Source organism: Rhodnius prolixus, unplaced genomic scaffold, assembly GCF_049639745.1.
Source record: "Rhodnius prolixus isolate KJV_2025 unplaced genomic scaffold, Rpr scaffold_6, whole genome shotgun sequence".
NCBI lineage: Eukaryota > Metazoa > Arthropoda > Insecta > Hemiptera > Reduviidae > Rhodnius > Rhodnius prolixus.
The window spans coordinates 41959114-41986402 of record NW_027411634.1 but is presented as its reverse complement, the minus strand read 5'-3'; the positions used below and the strand labels follow the sequence as shown (position 1 = coordinate 41986402).

The 27289-nt window shown below is 31.9% G+C and overlaps 2 protein-coding genes across 7 annotated transcripts; one reads left to right on the top strand and one right to left on the bottom strand.

Annotated features, from left to right (window-relative positions):
* Positions 1 to 1274: 1274 nt before the first annotated feature.
* Positions 1275 to 9178, bottom strand: LOC141461507 (oxaloacetate tautomerase FAHD1, mitochondrial). 4 transcript variants are annotated; one of them, XM_074142684.1, is made up of 5 exons: positions 9053 to 9178; positions 7724 to 7834; positions 2925 to 3021; positions 2698 to 2841; positions 1275 to 1779 (listed from the first exon to the last, which is right to left on the bottom strand). In XM_074142684.1, the coding sequence occupies exons 2-5, from the start codon at positions 7759 to 7761 to the stop codon at positions 1444 to 1446; spliced, it is 615 nt and encodes a 204-aa protein (XP_073998785.1). In that variant the 5' UTR covers positions 7762 to 7834; positions 9053 to 9178; the 3' UTR covers positions 1275 to 1443. The 4 variants fall into 4 exon arrangements, with proteins under 4 accessions (XP_073998785.1, XP_073998784.1, XP_073998786.1 ...); XM_074142683.1 differs by having other exon boundaries at positions 9034 to 9152; XM_074142685.1 differs by lacking the exon at positions 9053 to 9178 and having other exon boundaries at positions 2925 to 3073; positions 7724 to 7811.
* On the top strand, positions 3310 to 27088 carry Adar (Adenosine deaminase acting on RNA). 3 transcript variants are annotated; one of them, XR_012462949.1, is made up of 15 exons: positions 3310 to 3517; positions 4090 to 4133; positions 4266 to 4341; positions 9571 to 9728; positions 10540 to 10708; positions 10814 to 11020; positions 11108 to 11273; positions 12812 to 13074; positions 13172 to 13283; positions 13813 to 13972; positions 14315 to 14466; positions 14557 to 14699; positions 15426 to 15625; positions 18020 to 19584; positions 22340 to 27088. XR_012462949.1 is itself a non-coding variant. In XM_074142662.1 (14 exons), exons 1-14 carry the CDS (start codon positions 3490 to 3492, stop codon positions 22448 to 22450), a joined length of 1989 nt encoding a protein of 662 aa, XP_073998763.1. In that variant the 5' UTR covers positions 3311 to 3489; the 3' UTR covers positions 22451 to 27088. The 3 variants fall into 3 exon arrangements, 2 of the variants coding, with proteins under 2 accessions (XP_073998763.1, XP_073998764.1); XM_074142662.1 differs by lacking the exon at positions 18020 to 19584 and having other exon boundaries at positions 3311 to 3517; XM_074142663.1 differs by lacking the exons at positions 3310 to 3517; positions 4090 to 4133; positions 4266 to 4341; positions 18020 to 19584 and adding an exon at positions 8461 to 8703.
* The last annotated feature ends 201 nt before the right edge of the window (positions 27089 to 27289 follow it).

Sequence of the window (27289 nt, the reverse complement as noted above, 5' to 3'; positions counted from 1 at the left end):
TAAAAACATAATTTACAAGAATTCTGGCCTTTAAAAACAGCAGTTTTCGAGATGAATTAATCTTCACCTTGATTTCATCGAAGAGGATGAAGAGCTTACCTTATTTTAAAAGCTAATTGGTTGGTTAAATAGTGTAACCTCCACCTGAAAGGTTACTCATCTTTTATCTGATGATAATCATCCTCACCCATTTTAAATTTCTGATCAAATAGGTGGTTCTTCCAAATATACTCTCGTTAAACTTTGCGTTCATGTTTTTTTACAGGCAAAATAATTTACTATCATTTTGAGATGTCATTGGGATTTTCTAGATAGAAATATGTAGATTTACACTGGTTCCAAAACCAGATGAAATAGAAAGATGGCTGTGAATACTTCACGTTTTCAATTACATGATTTAAAAAATTATTGTACTTGAATATCTTTTAACTTTGTTAAATGCGTTAAAGGAAAGGCCTTTATATATAACACGATTACATCACTGAACGCGCTTGTTACTGGTAAAAATTAGTATTTTTGGAATATATGTAGGAAATGACCTCATTACTTAAAATAAATAAAATCGAATTAAAAAAAATAAAAGACAAGCTGCTATCAAAGATTGTTACAAAAAACATCGAGATATAGAAACCAAGCCTTCGCTTATCTAATTTATAAATTGATCGTCACTATAAATATTTTTTTTTACGAATAATATTTTTACTTTGTTTTATCTGGGCAAAAAATAAAACTATTTAGACCTAATTCTTTTTCGTTAATTTAATTTTTATCTCTTTTTTTTTGTGTGTGTTGCCTTCTATAAAACTAATTTAATTTAATTTTCTTTGCAATACAGAACTGTAAAAAAAATTCAATTTTTTTAGTTTCTCTGTAAGTTAACTTTATGACAGTCTCAATAAAATGATGATTTAGCAGCAATGCAAGAGAAAAAATGACTACGTTTGACTAGGGCTTGGTATCTTCGTAAGAAAGCTGTTTCCTGTCTAGCTATTGTTTGGCAGGTGAAGAGGAGAAGGATTTATGGGTGTTCGAGAGTCACGAGGATGGAGAATGCGAACAGAAAAAAAAGAATACAGGTTCTGGAGGCGGCCCAGAACCTTCGTAGTCTGTAGTGCCCAAGGTATTTCTTTACAGAAAGTTTCAGTGAAGCAGAATTACTGCGGTAAGAAAAGTCGTGCGGGTATTCAAACCAGAAATAGATGTTACTGATAATGTGGCCAAAAAAGTAAAATAAACACTATTATTTCTTAATAGTGAAAAATGAACTGCAAAAGTTTCTATAATTTAGTATATTTAATGTCTCTTTTAAAAATTGTATGTTTAGTACATCACAAAATATAAAAATACAATACACTAATTTCTATTCCAACCTACTACATATCAAACATATTACTTTTTTCTAATTTTACTTCCGTAACTGACAAACCTATTCTATTATTATTATTATGCTACTTTAAATTCAATATTTAAAGCATTTCCCAGACCGGCAGTAAGAATATCACCCGATTTGATAACACCAGTACCGGATGGTGAGCCGGTGAGTATAAGATCATATGGTTCCAATGTCATGTATTTAGATATATAGGAGATCAATGCATCCGTAGGGAATATCATTCCAGAAGTGGAACTATCCTGTTTGACGATACCATTAACAGCGCACCATAGTCTTATGTCGTGTGGTTGAAGCAGCTGATCAGCCGTTAGTATACGGCTAACTGGACACGCAGTATCGAAACTTTTGCCTAATGTCCATGGATGACCAGACTCTCTGGCTTCCTTCTACAGATAATACAAGCAGTTGTTAGTTACGAAACACCAAATAGCGACATATAAATTAGTAACATAATTAACTAAAGCTAGCTGAATTCAAACTATATTAAAAATTAAAAACTTTTGAACTAAAAGAGGTCCAGACCTTTTGATTACCTTATCTTTATCTTATAATGCGGCATTACTGATTATCACGTTATAAATTCTGTATTGAGTTCCCGTTAGAAATACGAGTTTTTAAGATCACAGCGAAAAAGTATTATTTCTCGTAATAGCCCCAAACTTTTTCTTTAAATTTGAACATTGTGCTCACGTTGTGAAACATATTTCTGGTAAGCTTCTAATAGAGGGGATAGGGGCAGGTAGGCTGTTTTCTAAAGTACCCTTCTTAGTAAATTACATTTCTTGGTTTTTACAATCATAAAACGGATATCTCAGATTAACTCAGTTAATAGAATCAATTTCAACGAAGCTCGAAAAAGAGCTGAAATTCTTTATAGAGACAACCAGAATGCATATGTATATTCATCGCGTGTTCACTGAAAAAAAATATCGTATCACTTCAAAGAGAAAATAAAAGTGGTTAATGTTTATCCTTATGGCAGTTAGCTCTATCATTATTCGGAAATTGAAAATTTAATTTTAAGGCAGTTCAAAGAAGTAGGTTGTCGCACAAGACGTTCATAATTGAATTTATTCATTTTAAGGATGCGTTATTTCTGTAGGGGAAGAACTGAACTAGCTGTTACATTAATAAGAAAGTAGAAATGGTTCGGTGGACTTCAAAAATTGTTGCGACCGATGTTTCTAAATTAATAGTCACAATACTTAAAGCCCAAAATTTCAGCTAATTCTTGAAGTATTTGTTGTTAATAATTAGAAAAACAATCATTCAATTATAAAGTAGCAACGGAAATTTCTTTTTACCAAAACATTAACAGCAGTAAGGTCGAGAGCTAAGCAATAACCTCCAATATATTCTTTTACTTTGTTTGGTTCAACGTTTTTGCAGACTTTTCCAATTACTGCTCCAAGTTCAATTTCATGATGCACTTCAAATCCCTGAGGAATCTATAAATTTAGAGTTGTTTTATTTGCACGGAAAAAAGAGTTCTGTATAAAACTTTTTTAAGAAGCAGCTTTTTAATTGTAACCTTTATTTCTTGCCCTTGTGTAATATAGGACGTGCTGGGTTTTAGAAATACAATCGGTTCAGTTGGTGTTTTAACTCCCCTTTCAGCAACTACGCTCCTTAAAATAAAATTTTCCATGTATATACATTTTTTTTATTTAACAGACAAATCTGAAATAAAGTAAATATTTACTTGTAATTTAATCCTGCACCTGCAATTTTCTTACTCAGTTGGAGAAACTTGTTGACATCAAATGACATGATGGCAAGATTTACATTTTATATTTAAGCTTAGTCCTAGATATTAGAAGAATAAATTGGCCAAGATGCTGATAATCTACCCCCCTCTAAGCAAATTTTACTTCTTCCACAGCATTATTCTCGACTTCATTGCACTCTACAGGAAGATGTTGAAAACAGTTGCAGTATACATATTCGTTTAAGGTTTTGCCTAATGTTTTTTCGCACACTATCCTTCTTTTTCGCGTAATGTTTTCTTAACAAACATAATAATTGGTGCTTTGTATGGTAACCGTTATCCTTGTTAATATTTATTTTTAAAACAAATTGCAAAAAAGCGGTTTTATATGTGCTCTGTGATGGCTCAAGCTAATGGTTTGTATAGCATGAATTGATTGGGGTTGTAGATACATTTAAATATAGGAATATTTAAAGCAGATCTCCTGCATTTCATCCTAATTTAGTCAAAGTAGGCTTTTGAATGAATCAAGGGTTTCAACATAGATATTTTAAATTAATATAAATTAGAAGTTTTAAACTTAGAAGTTCGTAAAAAGTAAAGTACACATTAACAATAGATTCCTGTAATTTTATTGCATTCTAAAATTTTGAATGAACATATTTATAAGTGTTAATTAATAAAACATTCATTTAGAATTTATTTGCTGTGATTAAGAGTAATACTACATTACCAGGAGTTGACAAATCAATACCTAATGTCAAAAATTGAATAAATTAATCTTGTAAAAGAAGTAAGAATTGAAAGAAAAGTAACATTTTAAAAACCACCAAAAAAGAAAGGTTAAGTAATGTTAACAGTACATATAATAAATACCAAAAAGAGATGTGTAATGTATCCAGAAATAAACGACATGTGTTAAGAGATTGTTAACATTGTATTCTGAGTAAATAATAAATGTATATATATATATATTTTTTTTTTTTAGGAATCAATAATATGGATTTAATGGAAGAGAACATACCTCCACAAGTAAGTACATTGCTTTTCTCTGCAGGATTACCTATCTGAGTTACAAAACCATATTCCTATTTTTAGAATTTTTGGATATAAAACCAAATTTCATGATATCTCTACAGCAATTAATGTTTTCTTATATTGCAGAGTTCTAACCATGCCGCTTCCATTACGAATTCAATTCCTTTAAGAAAGTCGCCGATGAAAAGAAGTCTTTCACCAGGTATTGTTTGAATGTCATTTTTATTATTTACAGTAATCTAACTGGAAAGCCATTTTAGATTTTAAATGTATCACGATCAATTCTAGTAGTATTTTTATCGATTGCTGGAACTCCTTTTATTTATTTTTTTATTTCCATAAAATAAGCTTTGAATTTCTTATTTTTTATATCTCATAATATAATGAAATCTTAAAAGCATTTGTGTTGTGAATGGGTTCTAGATTAATTACTTTCCACCCCTAGTTTTAGAGATCCACCGATTGTGACAAAAACTCTCAGAGTTTTTGTGTTTGAATAGAATTTTTCAGAAGCGAAAAAGTCGAAGAAAGCCCAAACTTGTTTAAAAAACGTTTCAAAGCTTCGCTTCCAAAATGAAGATAATATTATAATTAAAGGAGAAATAATTGAAAAATTGCGTATCAGTTTACATTGGACGTAGTGGTGCTTTTAGGTTAGGAGGAGAGCTTAAAGATGCCTCCTCAAAGGTGCCTTTGCGATGAGGAACATATCACTAGATTGGACTGTTGAATGAACATTAAGATTCATCAAGCTGGAATGGATTAAGTTCTAGGCTGAGGATAGAACTATTCCCAGTCCAACAGATGTTTCAGCTAACAGTATTTTAATATCATGATAGAGAAGTTGTCGGTTGAGAATATGAATTGGAGTTAGAGAATGTTGTGTAATTTATTCTCGATCTTACGTTCTTAAACTCAAGGTTGAGAACAATTATGCTGTTCGTGCTCTAAATCCTCCTAAATTGCACAAATACATCATTGAACTACGCTTTTACACTGGAGTTGTCAGGGAGAAACCATCTTCATATCTCGAAATTCCTCAGGTTAGATCCACAGCGCTGGGTAATATCCGTCATAAGATCGATTGTATCCCTGACCGGTTTCAGATTTTCATTTCATTACCATGGGTAATTGATTAATTCACCTCTGATGATGCAATGTAAGTCCGCAACCGGTCAGAGAAACAAAAAAAACTTGCGTACTGATAAAATCAGCGATTCTCTGGGCTCCTAGATCGCAGCCGTATCTTGTAATTTAACCGAAAACTTTGTTCAAGAGTAATTTTAAACTTAAGGGTTGGCTCGTAGGATTTATTTGATGTTTTTTATACGTTTCCCCCAAAATACAATAATTTAAGCTAATCGTTGAAAAATTCATCAGCTTTCATCATCTTACCGGTTTTCACAAATGATACTGTAAGGGACGGAATTATGTGTTTTTTAATTATTTAAATTATGTAAATTTATTTCTAATTGTGTAAATTAAATTCTTAGGGGAAATGAGAATGTAATACGTAGACGTAAGAATGCCGCGTCAGGAAATTGCTGGGAGCGTTGTTCGCGCTGCTGGCAGAATGGTGGGGGCCTGGAGAGTGGTGTATGTGTGTAGGTGTATGTCGATGTGTGACTGTGTGAGGTGTGGCATGAAAGAAAAGGAGAAAGAACCCTGGTGAGTGGTGTAACAAGGAGTGACTGGGGCTGTATGAGAGGAGAACGCTAGACAGGGTGTAACCGAGAAGTGTGGCTGGTGCGGATAGCGAAGAACGAGGACGGGAACTACCAGATTTTTTTTGGCGGAGGATGATTGAGCTGCCGGTGTTGGCGGCAGGCGAGCTAAATTAATCTGTGGTCTTTGGGGTTACCACTCTCGGGTCCCGGTAGGCAGGGTTTATATCTGTAGAAGTAGTTAATTTCCTTATTAGTAAGTTAAGGATTTCTATCTGTAGAAGTAGTAAATTCCCTTATTAGTAAGTTAAGGATTTATGTATACTTGAGGAAGGGTGTATATGATTCTTAAGAGTAGTAGTCATAATTGTACTGTACCATTGTGCATTTAGTTCAAGTAAAGTGTTCAAGTGTCAACCAGTTTTCTTTTTCTAATTGAAACCCCTTAAAATCGAGGAGGCTTGAAACATTACAATACTTTTCATTTTCAGCAAAATTTCATCTGTTTTAGAAATTGAAAGTAATTGTTTTAGCAGACGTTTAATGACATTCAATCTTTTCACTTGTGTTGTCCCATCTTTCAATTTCTCATGCGATTTAAGGAGTGGCATAAGAATGTGAGAGAGTATTCCATGAAATACATTTTTAAGTTTACTAGTAACTAAGCTAAGATAAGAGTGCAATGTAGAAATGGTTCGAATTCAGCTTATCTCACAAAAAAGGAAAAGGAAGCTATGATTATTTTTACAAATATTAGTTTAGATAAGTGTTGAGTTTAATATTAGAAAATTTATAAACAGTATTTGTAAAAGAAAAATAAAAAAATAAATCTAAATAACAGAATAAAAACACGTTCAAAACTTTGAAGGTTTAACCGATACCGACTAGATCCGGATGAATATACAGGCTATGTTTTTCTCATTTAAGTAGGACCACTAAACGTATATTTCCAGAAAAACTCAATTTGTAAAATTTTATACTGTCAAATAATTCTTCTTTTTGAGCTGAAGAGAAGTGAAAAAATATGTCATAATTATCTGAATGTATTTAATGAAAGTGCCTGAAATGTATTTAAAAATTAAATTCAGTACTGCAATTCAGTATTGAAGTATTCAGTGTAGTTTTACAGTTTTAGACTTTCGAAGGAAACTTTTACGACTTCCTCACAGCTGGCTATACCATAGAAGCAGGTTTCGAATTCATCGTCAGTCCTCTGGACTGTTATTGGCATATCTCTAGTTTCTTTTCCGTTTTAGTTACCAAACCCTGTTATATCCAATAGCGCTTATAATGGAGTTTTCTATACCTGGATTCTTACATGTGCCCTAAAGAAAGAACTTCTAGCTGCAACTGTTCAATAATTCTTTAAAAGAGAAAGTTTCTTTTGTCTAAAATTCCTATTCATCATTTCCTGTTATTCAGCTTTAGTTGTAGGGGTCATTCTTCCCTCTAATATTTTCATTTTGGCCGTAAATATACATAGCTGAAGGAAATTTTAAGATTTCCACAAAAATTGATTAAATCTGTTGACTCAAAATCATATTTATGCTGATCCATTGAACAGCTTCCCAGATAGAGATTCTGTGATGATTTATTTACAAAGAGCCGGTTTAATTGAACTTCAGAGAAAAGTAAACCCAGCTTGTGAATTTCAGGATCTTCCGGTGGGGGCTTAAAACAAAATTTCTTTGATACCATCATCGCTTTCTTTGCACTTCGAAGATCCACTTAGAAATTCACTAACGGAGTTCTAATGTTTGAGGCTTCTTTTTCCGAAAAGAAAAGAAAAAAATCTTTGATTAAGAATTATTCTCTCTACCCCAAGAAAAATCATTCTTAATTTTGTTTGCCAGAATTTTTGGTGTAGATGGTAAGGTGCTTTAACTGAGCTCTAAACGAGGAGATTTTTTTAAGATTTACCTTTTTTCTCGCCTTCGCAAAAATTTTCTGTACATCATCTAAAAACACAGCACTATTCTTTGATTTAGAGTACACATATTAACATGGAGAGATACAGAAAATCTCTTGAATCTAAAATCAGAAAATTTAATTTTCTTTGATTTGAACTGTTTTGTACTTTATTGCCCTTTATCATAGAGGCATTTAAAGTGAATAAAAATTTAAGATCATAAAATTAAACTGACAGTAAATGAAATGTAAGTTAATGAAATAGAGTAGAAAAAATGGTACTTCATTAAAAATAAAGTCTATGAAACCTGGGCGGAGCGCCGTGGAACGCCAAAATGTTTTAACACCAATTTACTTCTGCAAGCACTTCGGAATGGAATTGCCTCAGTAGAATTGATCAACATTTAGGTACATACACGGTATTGAAAGAAATTAAAATTACATTAGAAGTCTATAATTATGTATAAATTCTGTACTTAAAACCACTATGGATTAAATCTTCTTTAAAGACCAAAAAAACTAACTGTAAAACATTGTTTTTTTACAAACTTTAAACCATTAATTATTTTCAATAAATAATTGGAACTTGAACTGTATTTAGCAAAATTAATGATCTTTAATAATTAAGAATTAATATGAATTATTGTATCCACACTTCAGCAGATTTTCGATTTTTCACTGCTTTCATTACTGTTATGTTTTACATCATAACTGGTCATTATTTTACGTGATAAACTCACTGGAGTAGGTAGTAGAAAAAGAAACAGTGTAAACACCTTTCATAGTGCCCGCCATTTTAACTGTTCATCTATCACTACGAGTGTGCTTCTTTAATGAAGCACATGGAAGGTGTGATTTTAAAGAAGCTATTGTACAATTTAGAGAAAAGATATATTTTTATCTCTATTCTTAACAGGTTTTTTTTATTGTGCATACATTTATATTTAACATGTGTGCTAATTGTGACTTCGCTTTCATTCCTGAAGATCTCTGTAAGTAGAACATTTTTTTAAAGTAAGTTTTTTTTAGGGAGAAAAAAATAAAGTTTGTCGTTTCATTAATCTTTTCATCCGGCTCAATAAGAAAGTATTATTTTAGAATGATTATTTTCCACTTAGTATTCTTTTTTTACTTAGCCAACGTACTGATAGTGACTTCAGTGTACTACCAAATCATACATATATTCGGAGTAATTTTCTTCACATAGTATGATTTCCCAAAACATCAACTTTGAAATGCTAAACCCATTTCAGGATATCGTCCAAGAACTTACAAAATATTCTAAATAAAAGAAGTCAACAAATTAAATCACGATAACGTACCACAAAATTCGACTATTACCTTAACCAAAACCGCAACACTCGCACATGATACTATGTCCTTGTCATCTGTAACGCACATTACTGATATAACCATATTTTTATTAACCCCTTACATTCAATAGAGGTTCATCAAAAGAGTTAAAAAAAAAAAAAAGAAGTTATAAATAACCTACTAAAACATGAAAACATAATACAGTATAAACACATGACTTATTTTTATTTCACACAAAATTTTTTGCATTGGTTAGCCGCCCTACATCTAAAACAGAGAATTAAAAGAAACCGAGTAAACTTAAAATCCTATTAGGGAATAGTTTATCAAGTGGTTCGCTATAGCAGAACTAGTTGTATACATCAGCTATCTCAGATCCTTTAATAGTTGGTGTCTATTAGTGAGTGATGTTCGATTTGATTGGTTTGCATGAAAATTTTGAGCTTCTTTGTATCAAGATTTAATTCTTTTCAGAGCAAAACAATTGTCGTAAGATTTTTATTAGTATTTTTTTATTAAAGAACAACAATTTGGGATTGTTACAGATAAAGAACCGAAAGCGAAAAAACGACGAAAAAATGGAGCTATCCAGTCATCACAAACTCCCTTGGCCATCCTAAATGAACTTAGATCTGGTCTTGTATATAAAATTGTGTCTTCGGATGGTCCACCACATTCACCAAACTTTTTAGCATCTGTTGAGGCAAGTATTATTCCATATTAGATTATTCATGTGTGTGTTTATATTTTTTAAATTATCAAGATTAACATATGAAATGGAGGAGTTTAAATTAGTTTCGGATGGGATTGGCTTCCAGAAGGAGGTGTGGAAGCTGGGGATACTGGGCTAATCCAAGGTTGGATAACTCAGTAAGTCTTGGTAAGCTGTAACTTACATTAGTCTTACAGACAAATCATAACTGGTCGCGAACAAGGTCTAACTTGTCCCGAGCATTCTTTCAGCCTTCGCAATCCTGAAGGGGTTCGTATGGAGCTGTCTTGGGACCTTTAAAATGTGTAACAAGTGCTACCATAAGATATAATGCACAGCATGAAGCAGGAATAGGGTGATGTAGGCTAAAAATGCTGCTAATTCAACCCGGCCTGACGAGAGATAGCTATGCTTGTTTGTTTAGAAAGAACAGAAAACGGTACTGCACACATAGTGTTAGTGTTTAAGAGTTAAAATAGCTGAGTGCTTGCTGTGTAAAAAGAACTCACACCTGAGAGGTTTGCGTAGGAACTCCTCTCTCTCTTCAGAGAGGATTTGTGGGCGCCACTTCTTAGATCGCATTGGCGTTGGCTATTTGACCGATTCAGAACAGTTGTAATTTAGTCTTGAATGACCTTTTTCTCAAGATATAAAATTAAATAGAAGCCAGTCTAGTGCACCTCCTTGCCTTTATATTGTGTGCTGCTTATGAGTGAGGGGAAGCCTTATTTTCATTCGAACTGGGAAAGCACAATACTTCATAGTCCGTCTTCTTATAAATTCTCTTTTCTATCTGTTCTAGGTGGATGGAACTATATTTAATGGGAGTGCTAATGCTAAAAAGCAGGCCAAACAACGGGCTGCCGAAGCTGCTCTTCTCACCCTGTGTCCTTCAATTCTGGCGCCTCCAACCGCTGGTGTGGACATAGATTTCACTAAGGATTCCAATACAAATGTTGAAATGTCCCATGGTGAGTTGGTTGATAGTTTAAAAATAATAATGTTATGGTTTATTTTATATTTTTTGTTATTGTATATGAATGTATAAAGTATATATATGTAAATGTATATTTCAGCTTTAAACAATGTGACCCCATCACCTAAAAAGGCAAAAACTGAAATGTTAGTATCGAAAGTAATGAATGGCCAAGTTAATCCAGTGATGGCATTAAATGAAATTATACCTGGTCTAAAATTTGAATGTCTTCATGAGAATTCACAAAAATCCGTGAATCCTTTTGTTTTCGGAGTTCGTGTCGATAATAAACTTTATCAGGGATCAGGTATGTTGTTAAAAATTTGTATACTTACTTTTTTCGATATATTTTTTTAATATGAAACGAAAAAACAAAAATCTTATTTTAAAACAGGAAGTAGCAAGAAAAACGCTAAAGCGGCAGCCGCCAGAGCCGTGTTATTGCAGAAATTTGCTAATCTGTGCAATAACGTCATGTTAACTCCGCCGCCATATTGTCAAACATTTCCATCAACTGGCTCTCTCACCTTACAACCAATAGCTGCAAATAAAATCTCTGAGTATGTTTTATTTATTTCATTTAGTATTGATCGATATATGTGTCCTATCGACCTATCGAATTGAATAAATAACATGTGCTTAACTACAAGAACAATTTAGGTTTGTACGATCGAATATCGAATTTTCTTGACCAATTTGTTTTTGTGTACGGAGCTTTCGCAATGAGAGGCGGCATTTCCTACAAAACAAAAACCAACATCACTCTGTTTTGTAATCGATTGAGATTAGTATGTGCATTAAATAATCCCAAACGATTGGCCTGATTGAACAACTTATTATTTTTTCTGTTACACTCCTCTACGACTCCGTTCACTGCCACCATAATCAGTACTCTTAGGCGCCACGGTAACCGAGCGGTAGCCGAGGCGAGATCTGTAAAGCTAATATGTATTATGGTACTGGGTTCGATTCCCGTTCTTAGGCCTTGGGTTTTATTTAATAGTTAATATGAGAAATTTACAGTAAAGTATCTTTGCTAGTCGCCTCCGTCCAAGATACCTAATTTGGTAGATGGACGTAAAGCCCGCCTGAAAAAAAATAGGCGATTACTTTACTTTACTTTTTAATCAGTACTCTTACATGTAAATAGACATCCAATTGCCCAACAGACATTGGCTCCACTTCTTACTCTCCTGCTTGTTACATTAAATTCTTTGCTATGTAACAAATTTCATATTGCTCACTGTCCGGTGATGGACAGTGTTGTAACTAGAGTACACTGTCCGGAGGCCGGCAGTGCACTGGAAAAAGTTCCGGGCGCCAATAACCATAGATGTTGAAGCGCCTTAAATCATAAAAAAAAAAAAAAAAAAAAATTCATATCGAATCAATAAAATCGAAAGTACTTTCACTAAACATAATATTAAAAATTGTTGAACACATGGTAAATGGGGAAAAGTAGAACTATTTCTTCAATCCCCTTCTCGAATGGCAAGAACACATAAAATACTAGTATCTCTCAAGTTCAAGGTAATATCCGCGAAATTATTTAATTTCGTACAAGTAGTACTAATGTTTCCAAATTTTCATCTGCAAAAGTTAGTCCCCTTCATTGTATTTTCCTGTTTGAATGTTTAAAGTAAAAGTTTTAATGAACTATTTGTAAACAATATCGAAAGTTTAAAGAAAACGTAAAAGCCGTTTCGAGATTGTCTCGAAATAAGTGAGAAATCTTTGCAATAAAGCGATATTTCTAATTGAACGATTTTTGTGTCCTCTAGTGACATCTAAGCGAAATATCAATTTTCTGCGACTGCTTTTTTTGGTTTTGTATTTGAGTAACGGTGGGATACCATAATCACAGGAATTTTTAAACACTAATTTGCAGGAAACTTAACTTGTGAACATTCAGAATCAGATGGATATTCGCACACAATTACAATAATTTCTTACAAAAAGTAGGACGATGTAAAAAAACACAGAGCAAAACTAGGCACGCATGAATATGAATGCAAAACAGAAAGAAAGATAAATTAATTATAAGCAAATCATAAATAAACTATTAATTTTGTTTGTTTTTTAAACAAAAAATTTACAGATTAGTTTTGGAACACTATAGAAATATAATGCAACCTTTGCCTGATTTTGCTCGGCGTAAAGTTTTGGCCGGCATTGTCATGACAACCAATCCAGATTGTACAGACGCTGTAGTAGTGTCCGTGGGTACTGGTACGAAATGTGTTGGTGGTGAACATATTTCTGTAAAAGGTGCAGTACTAAATGATTCACATGCAGAGATTATCTCTAGAAGAGGTCTTGTCAGATATTTTTATAGTCAACTGCTTTTACATGCTAATCCTGGTGAGCTTTTTTCTTTTAAATGTTTTTAAATATTTTTTTTTTTATAGTTTGATCCAGTTTTTGTAAAAATACGTAAGTTTTGTTTAATTTGTTACAGCTACTGCTAATGATTCTATATTTATACGAAATGAAGACGGCCAAGGTTTCTGTTTAAAACCGGAGATAAGATTTCATCTTTATATTAGCACTTCACCGTGTGGGGATGCGAGGTTATTATTTGTATCAGTCATAATTAGGTTCATCTGTGATTAATATAAACCTGTTGCCCACCATAAAGATTTTTTTTATCCCCAATCCCATGAAAATTAATGTTCATCTAGAGTCTAGATTCTAGACTTACTACAATATTTTTATATCTATCTCGTGCGTCTTATTTAATTTTCTAAATTGACTTGCTACTAAGAAGCAACAGTTTAGTGGTTAAAAATATTTTTAAGATAACGTTTGTCCTTTTTTTTTTTTAAGCAATACAGGAAATTTATAGTGGATTTTGTCCATTTCTGGATAAAATATACAAATTAATGCATACATCGATGAATTTTTATTATCGTGTCGATCTTAATGTCAGACTGAAACTAATTTCCCTCATTGGCCAGGGAATCGTTAGAAGTAATAATTCCATTTTTAAGGGCACAGCCAGTCCCCAATATTATATCTATATCTAATATCTTGATTTCATGGTTTTCTCTAAAATGAATAGCATTATTATAATATTTTTAATGAGATTTACTTGTATAGAATATTCTCGCCACATGATGCTGAGAACACATGTGAAGATGTAGATCGTCATCCGAATAGACAGTCCAGGGGCCAGCTAAGGACTAAAATTGAGTCCGGTGAGGGTACTATACCAGTTAAATCAGCTGATTCCATACAGACTTGGGATGGGGTCATGCAGGTAAATTATTCACTTTTATAAATTTTTCTATTACTGCATTTAGGTACACTAATTGTAATCGATATATTTTTTTCGGAAACGAAATTTTCTACACTTTCTTTTTAAGAAAATAAAAATACCTAAATATTAAAAATAATTTTCCTCAAAATGCTGAATTTCTAAATTTCGGAAAATCTCGTTCCTTTCATCAATCTTTGGTCATTTCCTTGTGTTTAACTAGGTCTGCCCAAGCTTGTCTTTCGTTCTATACTTCCTTCTGCATCGATTTTATAGATTGAATTTAAAATTACCAATAATTCTAAGTTAGTTGTGTGGTTTACTTACTGCTGTTTGTTTCTTTAGGGAGAAAGGTTGCTGACAATGTCATGTAGTGACAAGGTGGCCAAGTGGAACGTTGTGGGTCTACAAGGTTCACTCTTGTCTCATTTCATTGAGCCTATCTACTTGCATAGCATCGTGGTTGGCTCGCTCTTCCATCAGACACATCTCAGGAGGTTTTGTTATAACTATTTCAATTTAGAAAACTGAAATGTAACTACATATCTATAAATATTTATTTATTCTGATCACATTTATATTTTCAGAGCATTATATGGACGAATAGAGAACACTCTAATTGGTTTACCACCTCCTTTTAGGTTGAATAAGATATTAATGAACACCACTAGTTCTCCAGAAGCTAGACAGACTGGAAAAGCACCAAATCATAGTATTAATTGGATAAAAGGTAAAGCATCTAACATTTTGCTTCATGGAGAGTGAAGATGTAATTAAAAAGAAACAAATTATTTGTGAACACGTTTTCTCTTACAGTTTTTTGCATTGCTAACTTAAAAAAAAGAGTAAAAGTTTTTAACTTACAGCTCAAAAAGGCAAGAACGAAATTTTCTAGAATTATGCCAATAAAAACTTAGATCCTACACACGAAGTTACGAGAAAAATCTAGGTTGCATTTCCAAAATGGCAGTCAAAAACTGAAAGATCCGTTCATTAAAGTAGAAAGATCCGTTCAAGTAGAACTGATTTTGGAATTTTCATTACATCGATAATTTTATTATTTTTTTATATTATAAAGGCCGTAGTGCCGAAAGGGTTCTTTAAAAAAAAAAGCTTAATAAATTTCTTAAATAGTTAACAGTTGTAGACCTCAGTAAATACAAAAGATTGTACTTTTTTTAAAAAAAAAGACTCATACTTAAATTAAACATATAGCATCTTTTAATTACAATCATATTTGTTGATAAGGTTAACTATCGATGAGAAGTATGAATATTGATTTATTTCGGTATTCGCTCCAATGATTTTTAAAACTATTCATATTCATTAAGTATGATGGGCAAATCGATCATTTTCATTTGAAACATTTTTAATAGTAAAAATAATTTTAATGAGATTCTAAGGGTTTTCAAGATATTAATCGTTCAATACTTCCTTTTTTCTTTATTTTTTATAGATGATGGCACCATTGTGGAAGTTATAAATGCTGTTACCGGAAAATGTAATACTGGTAATGTTTCTCGTCTATCGAAGCAAATGTTTTTTATAAAATTTCATGAACTATTAAGAAAGAAAATTCCTACAAAAACTGGGATAACGTTGGAAACTGCTCCTGAGGTATATTCAGATGCCAAAGAACTAGTTGAAAATTATAAGGTAATTTTAAAGTAAATATTTTGTGTTTCAATTTTTATGTGTATATATATATAATATATTTCTTCAATTTTTTTGTTTGTAATTTAGAAGGCAATCAAAATTATTTTTTTGTTTCATTATATTTATCTTATTTTTTGTCTACTAAACTAATGGTTAAAACACATTTTAACATAGAAGAAAATCAATCAATTTGTGTTCTTAATGAAAATTTGATAATTTTTTGCAATATTCTTAAAGCTAAATATCCAGATGTGATAGAAGTGAGTTGTACTCAGTTCAAACTATAAATCTAGTGCTCAGCTAACACTCTAGTCATCTTTACAAAATATCCTCAAAGCATAAATTTTGTGTCGTCAGACTTTTTCTTTTAATGCAATAATCGTCTCCAACTCATTAAAAAAAAAACAAAAAACAATACTTTAAGGAATCTTACAAAAACAAATTAATGAGGGCATTTGGAAATGGCCTGATTCCTCAAAAGCTCCTGATGAGCCTCAAAAACTTCCTGTGAATTGCCAATGAACGGATGTTAAAATTGAAGATTTCTATCGCGATATTACTTCGCTATTGAGCGAGTTCAAAAGATGAATGAAGTGATCACGCTATTATCTGCTTTTAGGTTAACCTTACGCCAACCAAATCCCTTCAGGTTATTATAGGTACTGAAGAAACGTACCATCAATCTGAGCCTGTTTCGGATTAAAAAAAAAAATGCAGATCTGGATTAGAGCCATCTAAGGTTATCGCTGACCGTTGTCTTGTGACATTATGGAGAAAGAACTACCCTAAAGCTCTCCTTCTTCAGTTAATGCGGAATAAATATTCTGAACCTACTTTCCCCTCAATTATATATGTATTAAAAAAAAAAATCCATCATGAGAAAAGTTGGTATTTTCTCTTTAACCACAGGAGATAGGTATCCCACAAACTGCTGTTAACTAAAAAATGTCATCCCCAAATCTCAATGCGCAGTAATGGATCTAAAAATTGTCCATGAATGACACAAGAATCAACTCACTATTTTGCTCTGTCTGGTACACCAATCACCAATTTTATAGACTACTGACAGACAGTTCTCCGAGCCCCACACATATGATGGATGTTAAGAAAAGAAGTCCATTTTTGGCTGTTTACTGTCAGTTTGCCAGAAAACCTGTCAAGTACAGGTTGTTAGACCAATGAAGGGTGCCAAGTATAGGTTGTTGGACCAGTAAACGGTGCCAAGTATAGGTTGTTGGACCAATAAAGGGTGCCAAGTATAGGATGTTGGACCAACAAAGGGTGTCAAGTATAGGTTGTTGGACCAATAAAGGAGAAAGAGAGGCGTTTAGGCTAACCATATTCCTTTCTCATTTCTTGTAATACCCAAAGACCTGGACATCCAGACCAGAAGTACATTCTTTACTAACAATAAAAATCTTTTTATCTTTAACTCTTTTCTTTGGTGCCATTGGGGCGGCAGGAAATATGGGGGCTCAGCCTTTATAATCACTTTTAATTGTATAGTTCAGTTAAATCTTAAAAATTAAGCCATTAAGGCCATGGAATTAATTATATTTACGGTAGTGAATTTAAACTTGTTACAGAACATTCAAGGCTGGCACGATGATTTAAAAGTTAAATTATCTGAATTACTTAGATAATTATTTTTAATAATTTCACTTTAACATCCAAAAATCTTTTTTGACTTTATTTTCAGGATAGATGATATTTTAAGATAAATCGAATCCAAAAACTATAGTATTTATTAAATGCAATAGAAAAAAAAAAAAAACTACGTCTAATTCGATCTAATTTGAATAAATAATATTTCTACCAAACCTAATAATAACGATGTGTCGATTTTATCCAGCTTTCTTTTTTCTTTTCTTATAATATACTTGGGATTTCTTGAATTTTTTTTTTTTCAACTTCGAATATTGTTACGTTTTATTGAAAATTGGCTAGATGGGTCAAAACGCTAGATGGAGATTTTTTATTGGGACAGATGATTAACCAACCCCAACCCCCAAATTGTTTGAATTTATTGATGTATTGAAAAGAATATCGAATATGCCATATCGATTTTTTTTTTGTTACAAATTTCCCTAACCTTTAAATATATAGAAATACGTAGTTCCCTTCACTGTTCGTGTTAGCCTATTGATTGAGTAATAATCTAAAGCTGGATAAAATCGACGACTTTGTCGGTTTTTTTTTTTTGTACTTTTAATTTTAATCCTGACTTTTAAAGTCTTGAAACAACCACAATTATATCTAACACATCTGTAGGTTATGTAAGCTGTTACACTTAAATTTTTGTTAACCTTATTTTAATTTTAACGGAGAATTATTTTTTTTTTCTTTCTTTCTTACGTTAATTTTTTTGTTTTGTTTTTTTTCCTTCTTCCTTAGATGATATTCTTTCAATTGTGAAGCGTGTGATGTACTCAAATGTGGGATTTTGAGTATGGCATAGGCTTGATAATAGAGGGAACATCATCTGAGTACGAAGGCCCAACATCCATCTGTCTCGTCACTCTCTCTGTCTCTCTCTCTCTACGGAGACGCCGCAAAAATAATATTGGCCGGAAGAACTCACCCCATCAATTAAAAAAAAAATTGTGTGCGGTTGTATGAGTTTACTTCCATTTTTTTTTTGTGGCGGTCAGCTGATCAAGTGTTTTTTTTTAAGAGGAATTTTTTTAGTAAACGGATGTTACTGATAAATTGATGATACATACAACTTTCGATTAGTGATTTTTGGTGCCTGATTAACAGAATCTTGATTACTTTAAGCTTAAGCTTGGAGTCTAGCCTCTCGTATTACCAGGATAGCTACATAATTAGGGATGTGAGTCCAAAACTCATTCGTTTTCCATATAAAACTGTTTATCCTTCTGCTTTTAAGGCAATCAACCAGCATTTTGTTTTTTTTTTCATGGATATCTATGAAGATATGTAAGGAGTGAATCAAAATTAATGCTGAAATAACAGAGAAATTTTAGATTCAAGTTTGAAATGATTATTTTAAAGGTAATAATCGTAATTTTGCTGCAATCGGCTTAATTGTACCATCCTCGAGTCTAGATAGTCTATTAAGTAAATCTTAACATCCTTACAAGGTTCAGGATTTTTTCCCAAAAGTCATTGTTGCGTTATGAACTCTGTCTGCCTCATATCCAACAGGAAGATACGAGAAGCCCTATCCTCCCAACTCCAGGCCAGATTCTTCTCACGAGTTTTTACGATTAAATAACAATCCCATTCTGTGAGGTAAATTTCCTGACTCTACCAAGCTCCAGTAAGGAAGCCTGCTTGCCACGAATTGGACAGTTCTTTTCTTTCCTTGTTTGATTCCTGGACACGTTTTCGGAGAGGATTTACCATGCTTTCTCCAAAGTTACAATGTAAGAGCCGTACCGTACTTACAGAGCTTTTGGTAATACGTCTTTGATAAATGAATGGAGAGAGTGCAGATCCATTTCTCACCAGCTGATAAGCAAGCCACACCTTCATTAGTTCTCTGATGTCAACATTACCTTGCCGCCCTTTAAGGAGGATCTTGAAGGCGGCAAATCCACTTCAGGGACTTTTCATTCCCTGATGCCTTAAAGCAATACATAGTTCATTGAAATTCATTATGAATTCATAATAAATTACCATCTATCTGCGGCTACTATAAATGTCTTCTTATCTCTGTGCAATTTAATGACCACAAATTTTTTAAAGATTTCCAAATTAATTTCTACTCTATCGTGAAAAAAGAGCATTAATTTAGGAAGGTTTTCTTTAAGTAACCACGTGAGATTCCTGGGTGGAAATTATTAACAATTTCTCTGATTCTGAGCCCAAAAATATTAGCTAGATCGAAAATTTAAAGTATAGTTTTGAATACAGTTTCTCAGTTAAGTTCGTTTACTATAACTAATTCTTAAAAAGCAGGGTACATTACTTCGTTTTGCAACTTAGCATTCGAGGTAGGTGAGATTATTCATAAATGCAGTAAGTAATTAATAACTTATTATTATTATTACTATTATTATTATTTTTAAATATAAATAAGTCATTTTTTTTTTTATTCAAGGTTTTGATGTAATTTTGCCGCACAAAATTTATTATTGTTATAAAAAAAAGAGATGTTACTTTGTTTTTTCATTGTTGTGTTGCACATTGAGCAGGAATTTTGATGGAATCGAAATTTTAAATGTGTGGTTAGTTTTATCGTAATTGATCAATATTAAATTGTAATTTCAGTAGTATTGGTAAATGTAGTAATTTTGTATTGAATTCTGTTTCAATATCATTTAAATTAAAATTTAATTAGCAAAAGAATTCAAAATATTGCTAAATTTTGCCACTTTACCAACTTTCAATGAATTTGTGGATTTAGTGTCTACGATTTACTTACTCCATGGCTCTACAGCCCTTGTAGGGGATTGTTGTCCTCCAACAATTCACTCCAAGCCGTTCTATCACTCGCTTTCCTTCTCCATCCTCCCGCATTTAACTTGGAGAGGTTCTCCTCCACCTTGTTCAACCATCCTTAGTCTTGGCCTCCCTCTAGGCCTTCTACCTCCGGGATGCCCTTCATAGGCGATGCGAGTTGCTCTACCTTGGTCCATTCTGTGGAGGTGCCCCAACCAGCGTAGTCTTCCCAGCTTAATGCTCTTTACAATGTTCGCCTCCTTAGAAAGCTCCCTCAGCTCAGCATTTTTCCTACATCTATAAGTACCATTCTCCACCACCGGGCCATAAATCCTTTTCAATACCTTTCTCTCCCAGCAGTTCAGCGTACTTTCATCCACTGAGGTTAGCGTCCATGTTTCTGAGCCATATAATAGAACTGGGTCTTGTAAAAATGGTGAGTTTGGCATTTCTCGAGATGTCCCTTTTTCGGAGGATCGGGCTTAATGTCCCATAGGCACCTATTTGCAGCTGCAATCCGACTGGTTATATCCTCCTTTACCTCGTTTTTTTGTAGTAAACGGTGGCACCCAAATACTTCAAAGTTACTTACGCCATTAAAAACGTGCTGAGCAACTTGTAGGCTGCCAAATCTTCTTGCTCTCCTAGTTGTCACCATATATTTTGTCTTACCCTCGTTCACCTTAAGCCCCATATGTAGCAGCCCCATATTCCAGCTCAGTGTAGGCCTTTTTCAATTGCGCAGCTGATCTTGCGATTATTGCTACTTCATCAGCATATGCCAGATATTGGGATGATCCTGTTGTAGATGTTTCCCCCCAGCATTCACCTCTATGTTTCTTATAGCTGATTCCAGTATCAGGTTGAAGAGGAGGACTGGTGAGACTAGACCTAGTGTCTACGATTAATTGCATAAATTGCACTTCAGATAGAAAGTGGTTTGTTGGCTTTAGAATATACAAACGGGCGAACTTTTATCCACCTGTCCTGAATTTATTCTTATATATATATAACTAAATATTAAAAAACTTGAATTTGCAAATACTTCCGAGAGACAAAGTTCTGCAAAAAGAAGTAAATTTATGAACTCTACACATATTAATTATAAAATTAAAATTCCTGCTTAAATATTTATAATATGAATTTAAAGCATTTTTTTTTACAATTCCAAATTTTTTACAAAATTTGATTCAAGGTGAGACAACACATATTTAAAATGCTTCAACCATATTTGTTTAGGCAACATTGTGCTTATTCATTATATAGTAACATTAATTGCTTTCAGTCCACATAAAGGACATAAAATGCTGTATATTTATTTCATTTATTTATTCATGTTTATTTTGCCTATAAATTTTTTTTTTTATTTTGAGAGTGTATTTTTATTATTTTGGGGCAATAATATTTTTTATTTATTAAGAGGATAAATGCTTAACAACAACTAAAAATGAAATACCCATTTTTTTTTCAAGTGTTTTCTTTTTTTTGGATTTCAGTTATTTTTTTGTATTATATTTTTCTGTTTACTGTCGCTTCATGAAAAGAGCTTTTGTGATGTGAAAATTTCACTACAAAATGACTTTTTACGTAGCAATGACTTCAACAAACTTTTATAATATTCTGAAATACAAAAGCCGTTCTTATTGTATGTAGGGTACGGTATTTTCATTTGCTGCCATTATCTATTTTCTTGTTCATGCACGATTGGTCTCCTTTGTAACAGTAAGAAGTTGTTCAGATTTGGGATTTTTTCACCTGAAATGCACGTTTTCTGGATGATTTTTTAAAGGAATTTCGGTGTTTGTATTGCGTGTAAGAGGATCCCTAATTCTAAAAGGAAAATTAGGGATACCGATGCAAACATCCCACCTCTCCTGTGCCCTTTCTAGGCATTTCTTGAGACTTATTAAGGAAACAAAGGATTGTAGTCCGGTTAACTGCGTCTATACCACCCCCAAAACCTGGGAAACTGCCCCCTAATCCTAGGAAGCGAACGGTCTTCGCTTAGCGGGAGCCCACATTCTGGTGCACCTCATCAACTTGCATACTTTAGTGAGATGTATTTTGTGAAAGTTACACCAAATTCTAAAAGTTGCTAAAACGGTAACTACAGAATGTACGTAGGAGTTTTTCGGGTTACTTATAATACCAACTTTTGTCTAAAATAAATCGATTTCATTAGCACTCCCCTACTAAAATTGAAATTTTTTTTTTTTTTAAACAGTATGTGAACATTCTTTAATTTTATTTTTTGAGAATAATGAAATAATTCCTTTATTTATTTTACTTTATTTGTTTTGCAAACAGGATGCAAAGACATATATGATCGCTGCGTTCAAAAAAGCTGGACTTGGTGTATGGATGAAGAAACCTGTAGAACAAGATCAATTCATCTATAGTGCAGCAGTAGCCTGTTAAAAATAAAAAATAAACCGACAGACTTACAAATCATAAATAATATCACCTACTAAAGCATTATATTATATAGTAAAGTAGACTTTAAAAAAAATAATAAAACTAATATAAAAATCTACAAAAAAAAAAACCAGTAAAGCACATTTTTACAAAACTTACACGTTTAGCGTATAATAGATAAATGGTAAAAAAAATTTACACCGTTTGCCGATATAATGTGCAAATCTTAGGAAGTGATTTCTATTTTTTCTGCAAGAAAAGTTCATAATATAATGTATGATCTGGATTTCCAACTAAATTCGAGTTATTGCTAATTATAAATATATACATCACAATTTTCCACAAGAACATTATCATAGCTTAGATATTGGTCTTTAATTCCCTAATTATTTAAAAATGTTAATACATAAAATTTTAAAAATATATCGTGTAAAATCAAGACAAATTAATTAGAAGCACTTACAGCTATGAAGGATAGTTTTCACATGTGCACGTTCCGTTGAAATAAACAGTGCTTCCAAATATAATTCGTACGTCTCCATAACCAAAAATGCTGTGACGCAAACACATGTTTGGTTATGCAAAAAGAAAAAAAATTAAATATCGAAATTGAGTTACGGTTTTAGATGATTCGTTTTTTCTTCAATTCACTCGCTATCGATTTAGGTTATCGGATCCTGGTTGTGACGATCGTTGAAAGTGTGGACCTAAAACAGGTCCTTTAACCATACTACGTAAAATCTTAATCATCATCATCATCATCTCCATCGCAGATTTCAATACAGTTAGCAGTGTTTACGAAAGTTTCAAGATTTTGATCAAACAATAACGAAACGATAGAAAACTCTTTTAGCAATAGAAAAACATACGATTCTTCCATTATTGAGAATTAAAAGAATTATGTGAAATTTAGATAGAGACGTTGTTGCCTTAAAAATTAAAATTAAAAAAGTCAGAAATTATTTCGAAGTTATGTTTTTTGTAATCATCAAAACATAACCTTACAATTAGTTAAATTTTTCAATATTAGCATTAAAATATCGATTCCAGTGTATGCTCCAATCAAAATTATTAACTTTACACTTAGCACCAACCGTTAAGGATTTACGGGAATACTTCAACGAATTTTGTAAATAATAAAATTAAAAATAACGGAGAATAGGTGGAAATCAGGTTATACTATAATATGAATTTTTAATTTGAATTAAAAAGCTCATCCTTATATTAAGTTGAAAATATGGATGGTTGGTTAAGTTTTATTTCAAATTTTTATACCGTTTTTGTGGTATTCTTTCCTTTTCGTACATTTTTAATTGAGTTTTGAAATATTGCAAAGAAAAATAAAATAAAAAACTTGTTTACAAATATCATTTTAAAAGGAAAGAGAAAAGTAATATCGTAATTAGAAAATTTGATTTCAAACGGAATTGATGTTTTTTTTAAACTGGAAAAAAAGTAGACCAATAGGGTACTAGTAAATTTAAAATAAAATTGGTTAAAAAACTTACACAAAATGAAAATAAATACACAAAATAGTTTTTAAAATACAATTAAACAATATATATTCATTCCAATAGAGAGTCTGTGGTTTTCTAGACACATCATTATTAGAGTAAAAGTAACTTTACTATAGCAATACTAGTGAAAATGAAATAAATTATGAATCTAAATTTACTTAATCGTTTTCTTTAGAATCTATAATTACCATGGTTATTTTATGTATAGAAATAATAACCTATCGTTAACAAAAAGATTTAAATTAATGTAGTAAATGTTCGTAAGAAATCAATCGAATCCTTTAATGAACGAATCTTTAAACATATTTATGTTAACAGCTGATAGATATATTCCTAATTTTCTATATTTCACTGGTTTTTTTTCATTGTTTTGAGGTTGTGAATACTTTTTCGGTTGCTTGAATTTTTGAAATGTCAATATTAGAAGAGTTTTTAATCAATTCTAAAAAAAAAAAAAAATGAATGATCGTTTCAGAGAATGCTGATGTTCAGCGGATGTGATTTAATCCTGCTTAAAAAAAGTGTGGCAATCTTCCTTGACAGGTAATCTATGCGCATGTCCTAGGGCACGGCTTGGTTTTTTTTTTTGGTACTGATTAGATGAAAAATCAGTTTACTAGGCTCTGAAGTACCAAATCATTATCTCGTTTATCTCGAGATCTTAGGATACTTCGCTTCGACGTTATACGCATTTCTGGCTATCTTGGATAGATTATGGTGATACTTCAATCTTTTTGTGATAGTACGTTATGTTTGAAGCGTGATTATAGTCTGTTTACTAGGACATACTGAAGCTGTTGACTCTAGAAATATGAGACAACTTCTTGGTAAAGTTTTCAGATTTCTTCTAAGAACTGCAAATGCACCTACCCAAACAAGGCTGTGCTTTTTTTTTTATTTAAAGAGGATTGTTCAACAGATTTGTGTTAAGAATTTGATTTACACTTTTTTTTAAGTCAATAATGTTATATAAGGAAATAGGTAAAGGAAATCTGAAAATTCTCTTTATTAAAAAAACATTTAAAAAACGTCATTTCAATTGGTTTAATAACTCGAAAGGGGTTGGAATTATGTTTTATAAAATCAAGAATCACAATCTTATGAATTTGTTTTTGTTTACATTTCTAACAATCAGAGCTGTGATTTTATTTTCAAATAACTGTAATAGTTACGGTAAAGTTATTTTTATTATTTCTTTATTTTTTGAAAAGAGATTTATTTATCTAACTTGCTTTCTTTTAAAAGTTTCAAAGAAGGAAAATTTACAGTTTAGAGGGAAAAAATTGTTTAGTCCGTTTTTCAGAAATTATTTCGTCTTTTCCTTATCAAATACTTTTATTCATAGCTATTCTCATGGTATTGTAAAGGAATATGTAAAGACGTGCATAAATGAAATAAGGTAAAATTATTGTTAGAATCAAATATTTTCAGTATTAGTAAGACATAGGAGTTTTCAGACTAGAGGATAAAATATCTTTTTTCAGCTTTTCTTTTGAAGTGGATCGTAATTTTTATCTTTTTAATTTCTAGTCAACTTTTTTTCTACTTAACTAATCTATATTGTATTTTGCTAGTTAGATGGTTTGTTGTTCAAACTACTTAAAATTTGTGGTAAATCGGGGGAATTTTGGAAGTTTCAGTAATCCGGATGTGGGAAGCTGTAACCAAAGCATCTGGTGTGCCAGATCTGTTTTCAGGTCTAGAAGTCGTGCCCAGACTTACCTTTACTGTAGTTATGCCGCATCTTTCCAATTTTTGTCCTTTTATAATAGCGATCCTCATAATTATAGCATAGAACTGGCCGGTTGGTCGCAATGGTTCCTTTAAAACTTCATCAGCATTTTCTTCCTATATTAAGATCCTATAAAGAGTCCTCATACCAAAAGTTCATGTCCAGACACGTCTTCCAATGCAATAAATTTTCGTCTGGGATCTATATACGTATTGGCGAACCAATCACAAATATATCATGTGTGATTGCTCTTGGTCTACAGCCATTCTCAAGTTTCTCGAAATTCGAGAGACATTTTTAGACGTATAAGCAGGCAAAAATTCTTGCCTAATCTAAAAAAAAAAAATCTTTGTTTATTTTCGGCATCATACATCGATTGATGTAAGTAGTATTTATTTTAGTTTGAAAAATGGCGTATACTGTATTAGAAACCTCGCAATTATAAAATAATATGAACTATTTGTTTAACTTATTATGCTTTATAAATCTTAAATAAAAGAAAAAGAATTTAAGACTGCCATTGAATTGCAATCTACTTATTTCAGTACGATTGTAAACAAAAACAAATATATTTTTTAGGTTAGGTTAGGAAAAAAGAAAAAAAGAAAAAACAGCGTATCTGTAGAAAATTAGGAAAATATAAAAACTAGAACAAAATCTTTGATTCACTAATTCATTTACATAGCAATCATTATTTTAAAAAAATTTTTGTTAGTTTCGAAAATAAATATACACTTTTCCCAACCTAAATACGAGTACAGTTATTTCTCTTAATCGACACAGTTTATTATTATTCATTCATAAACATTTAGACCTTTCTTAATTTAAAACAAAAATTTATCAACTTTAGGTGAAATTTGTTTTTGTATTAATAGGGGAATAAAAGGCTGGTTTAATTTGAAGTTTTGATCAAACAGAATTTTTATTGTTATAAGAACGATTCAGTATTAAGAAAAGCAAATTTATTATTTTTTTTTTTCCTCTAATTTTATGAAGTAAGTCTAGTGTTGTTAAGAATATTGCATTTTAGAAAGAAAATCAGTTGTCTTCTATCGATACATATGATGTGCACAATTTTTTTTTTATCGATTATATTTTTAAAAGAAGTAAACAGAGAAGAAGCTAATCTTTAAAAACAAACTATTAAACGAAAAGAAATTAAAATTATGTACTTTTTTCCCTTTACCCCTATTTTCAGTTCTACTGAAGAGCACATTGAGAAAATATGTGTTTCTTTAAATTGAGTGTGTGTATGTTTGAATGTAAATTATGTGGTCTATATTCATAAATTTTGGCGACTGATTATATTGTATTTTTTAAAAATTGTAATAATTTTTCTTTTCTTTTTTTTTTTTAAAGAAAAAATATCGATTAAAAGTTCATTTGTTTTAATTTTTTCTTTTTTTTTCTCAACCCAGCTGTTTTAAAGTTGAAGTTTTTGTAACATTGACAAAGGTGAGTTGTTGATTTTCGAATTCATTCTAGGATACCATTTTTTTCCCCCCTCTTGCCACCATTTTTGAAACGGACAGATTTTTGTGCATTGAGAGGTGGGAAAAATGATTCACTTCCTCTTGACTGTCCAGCGGACGA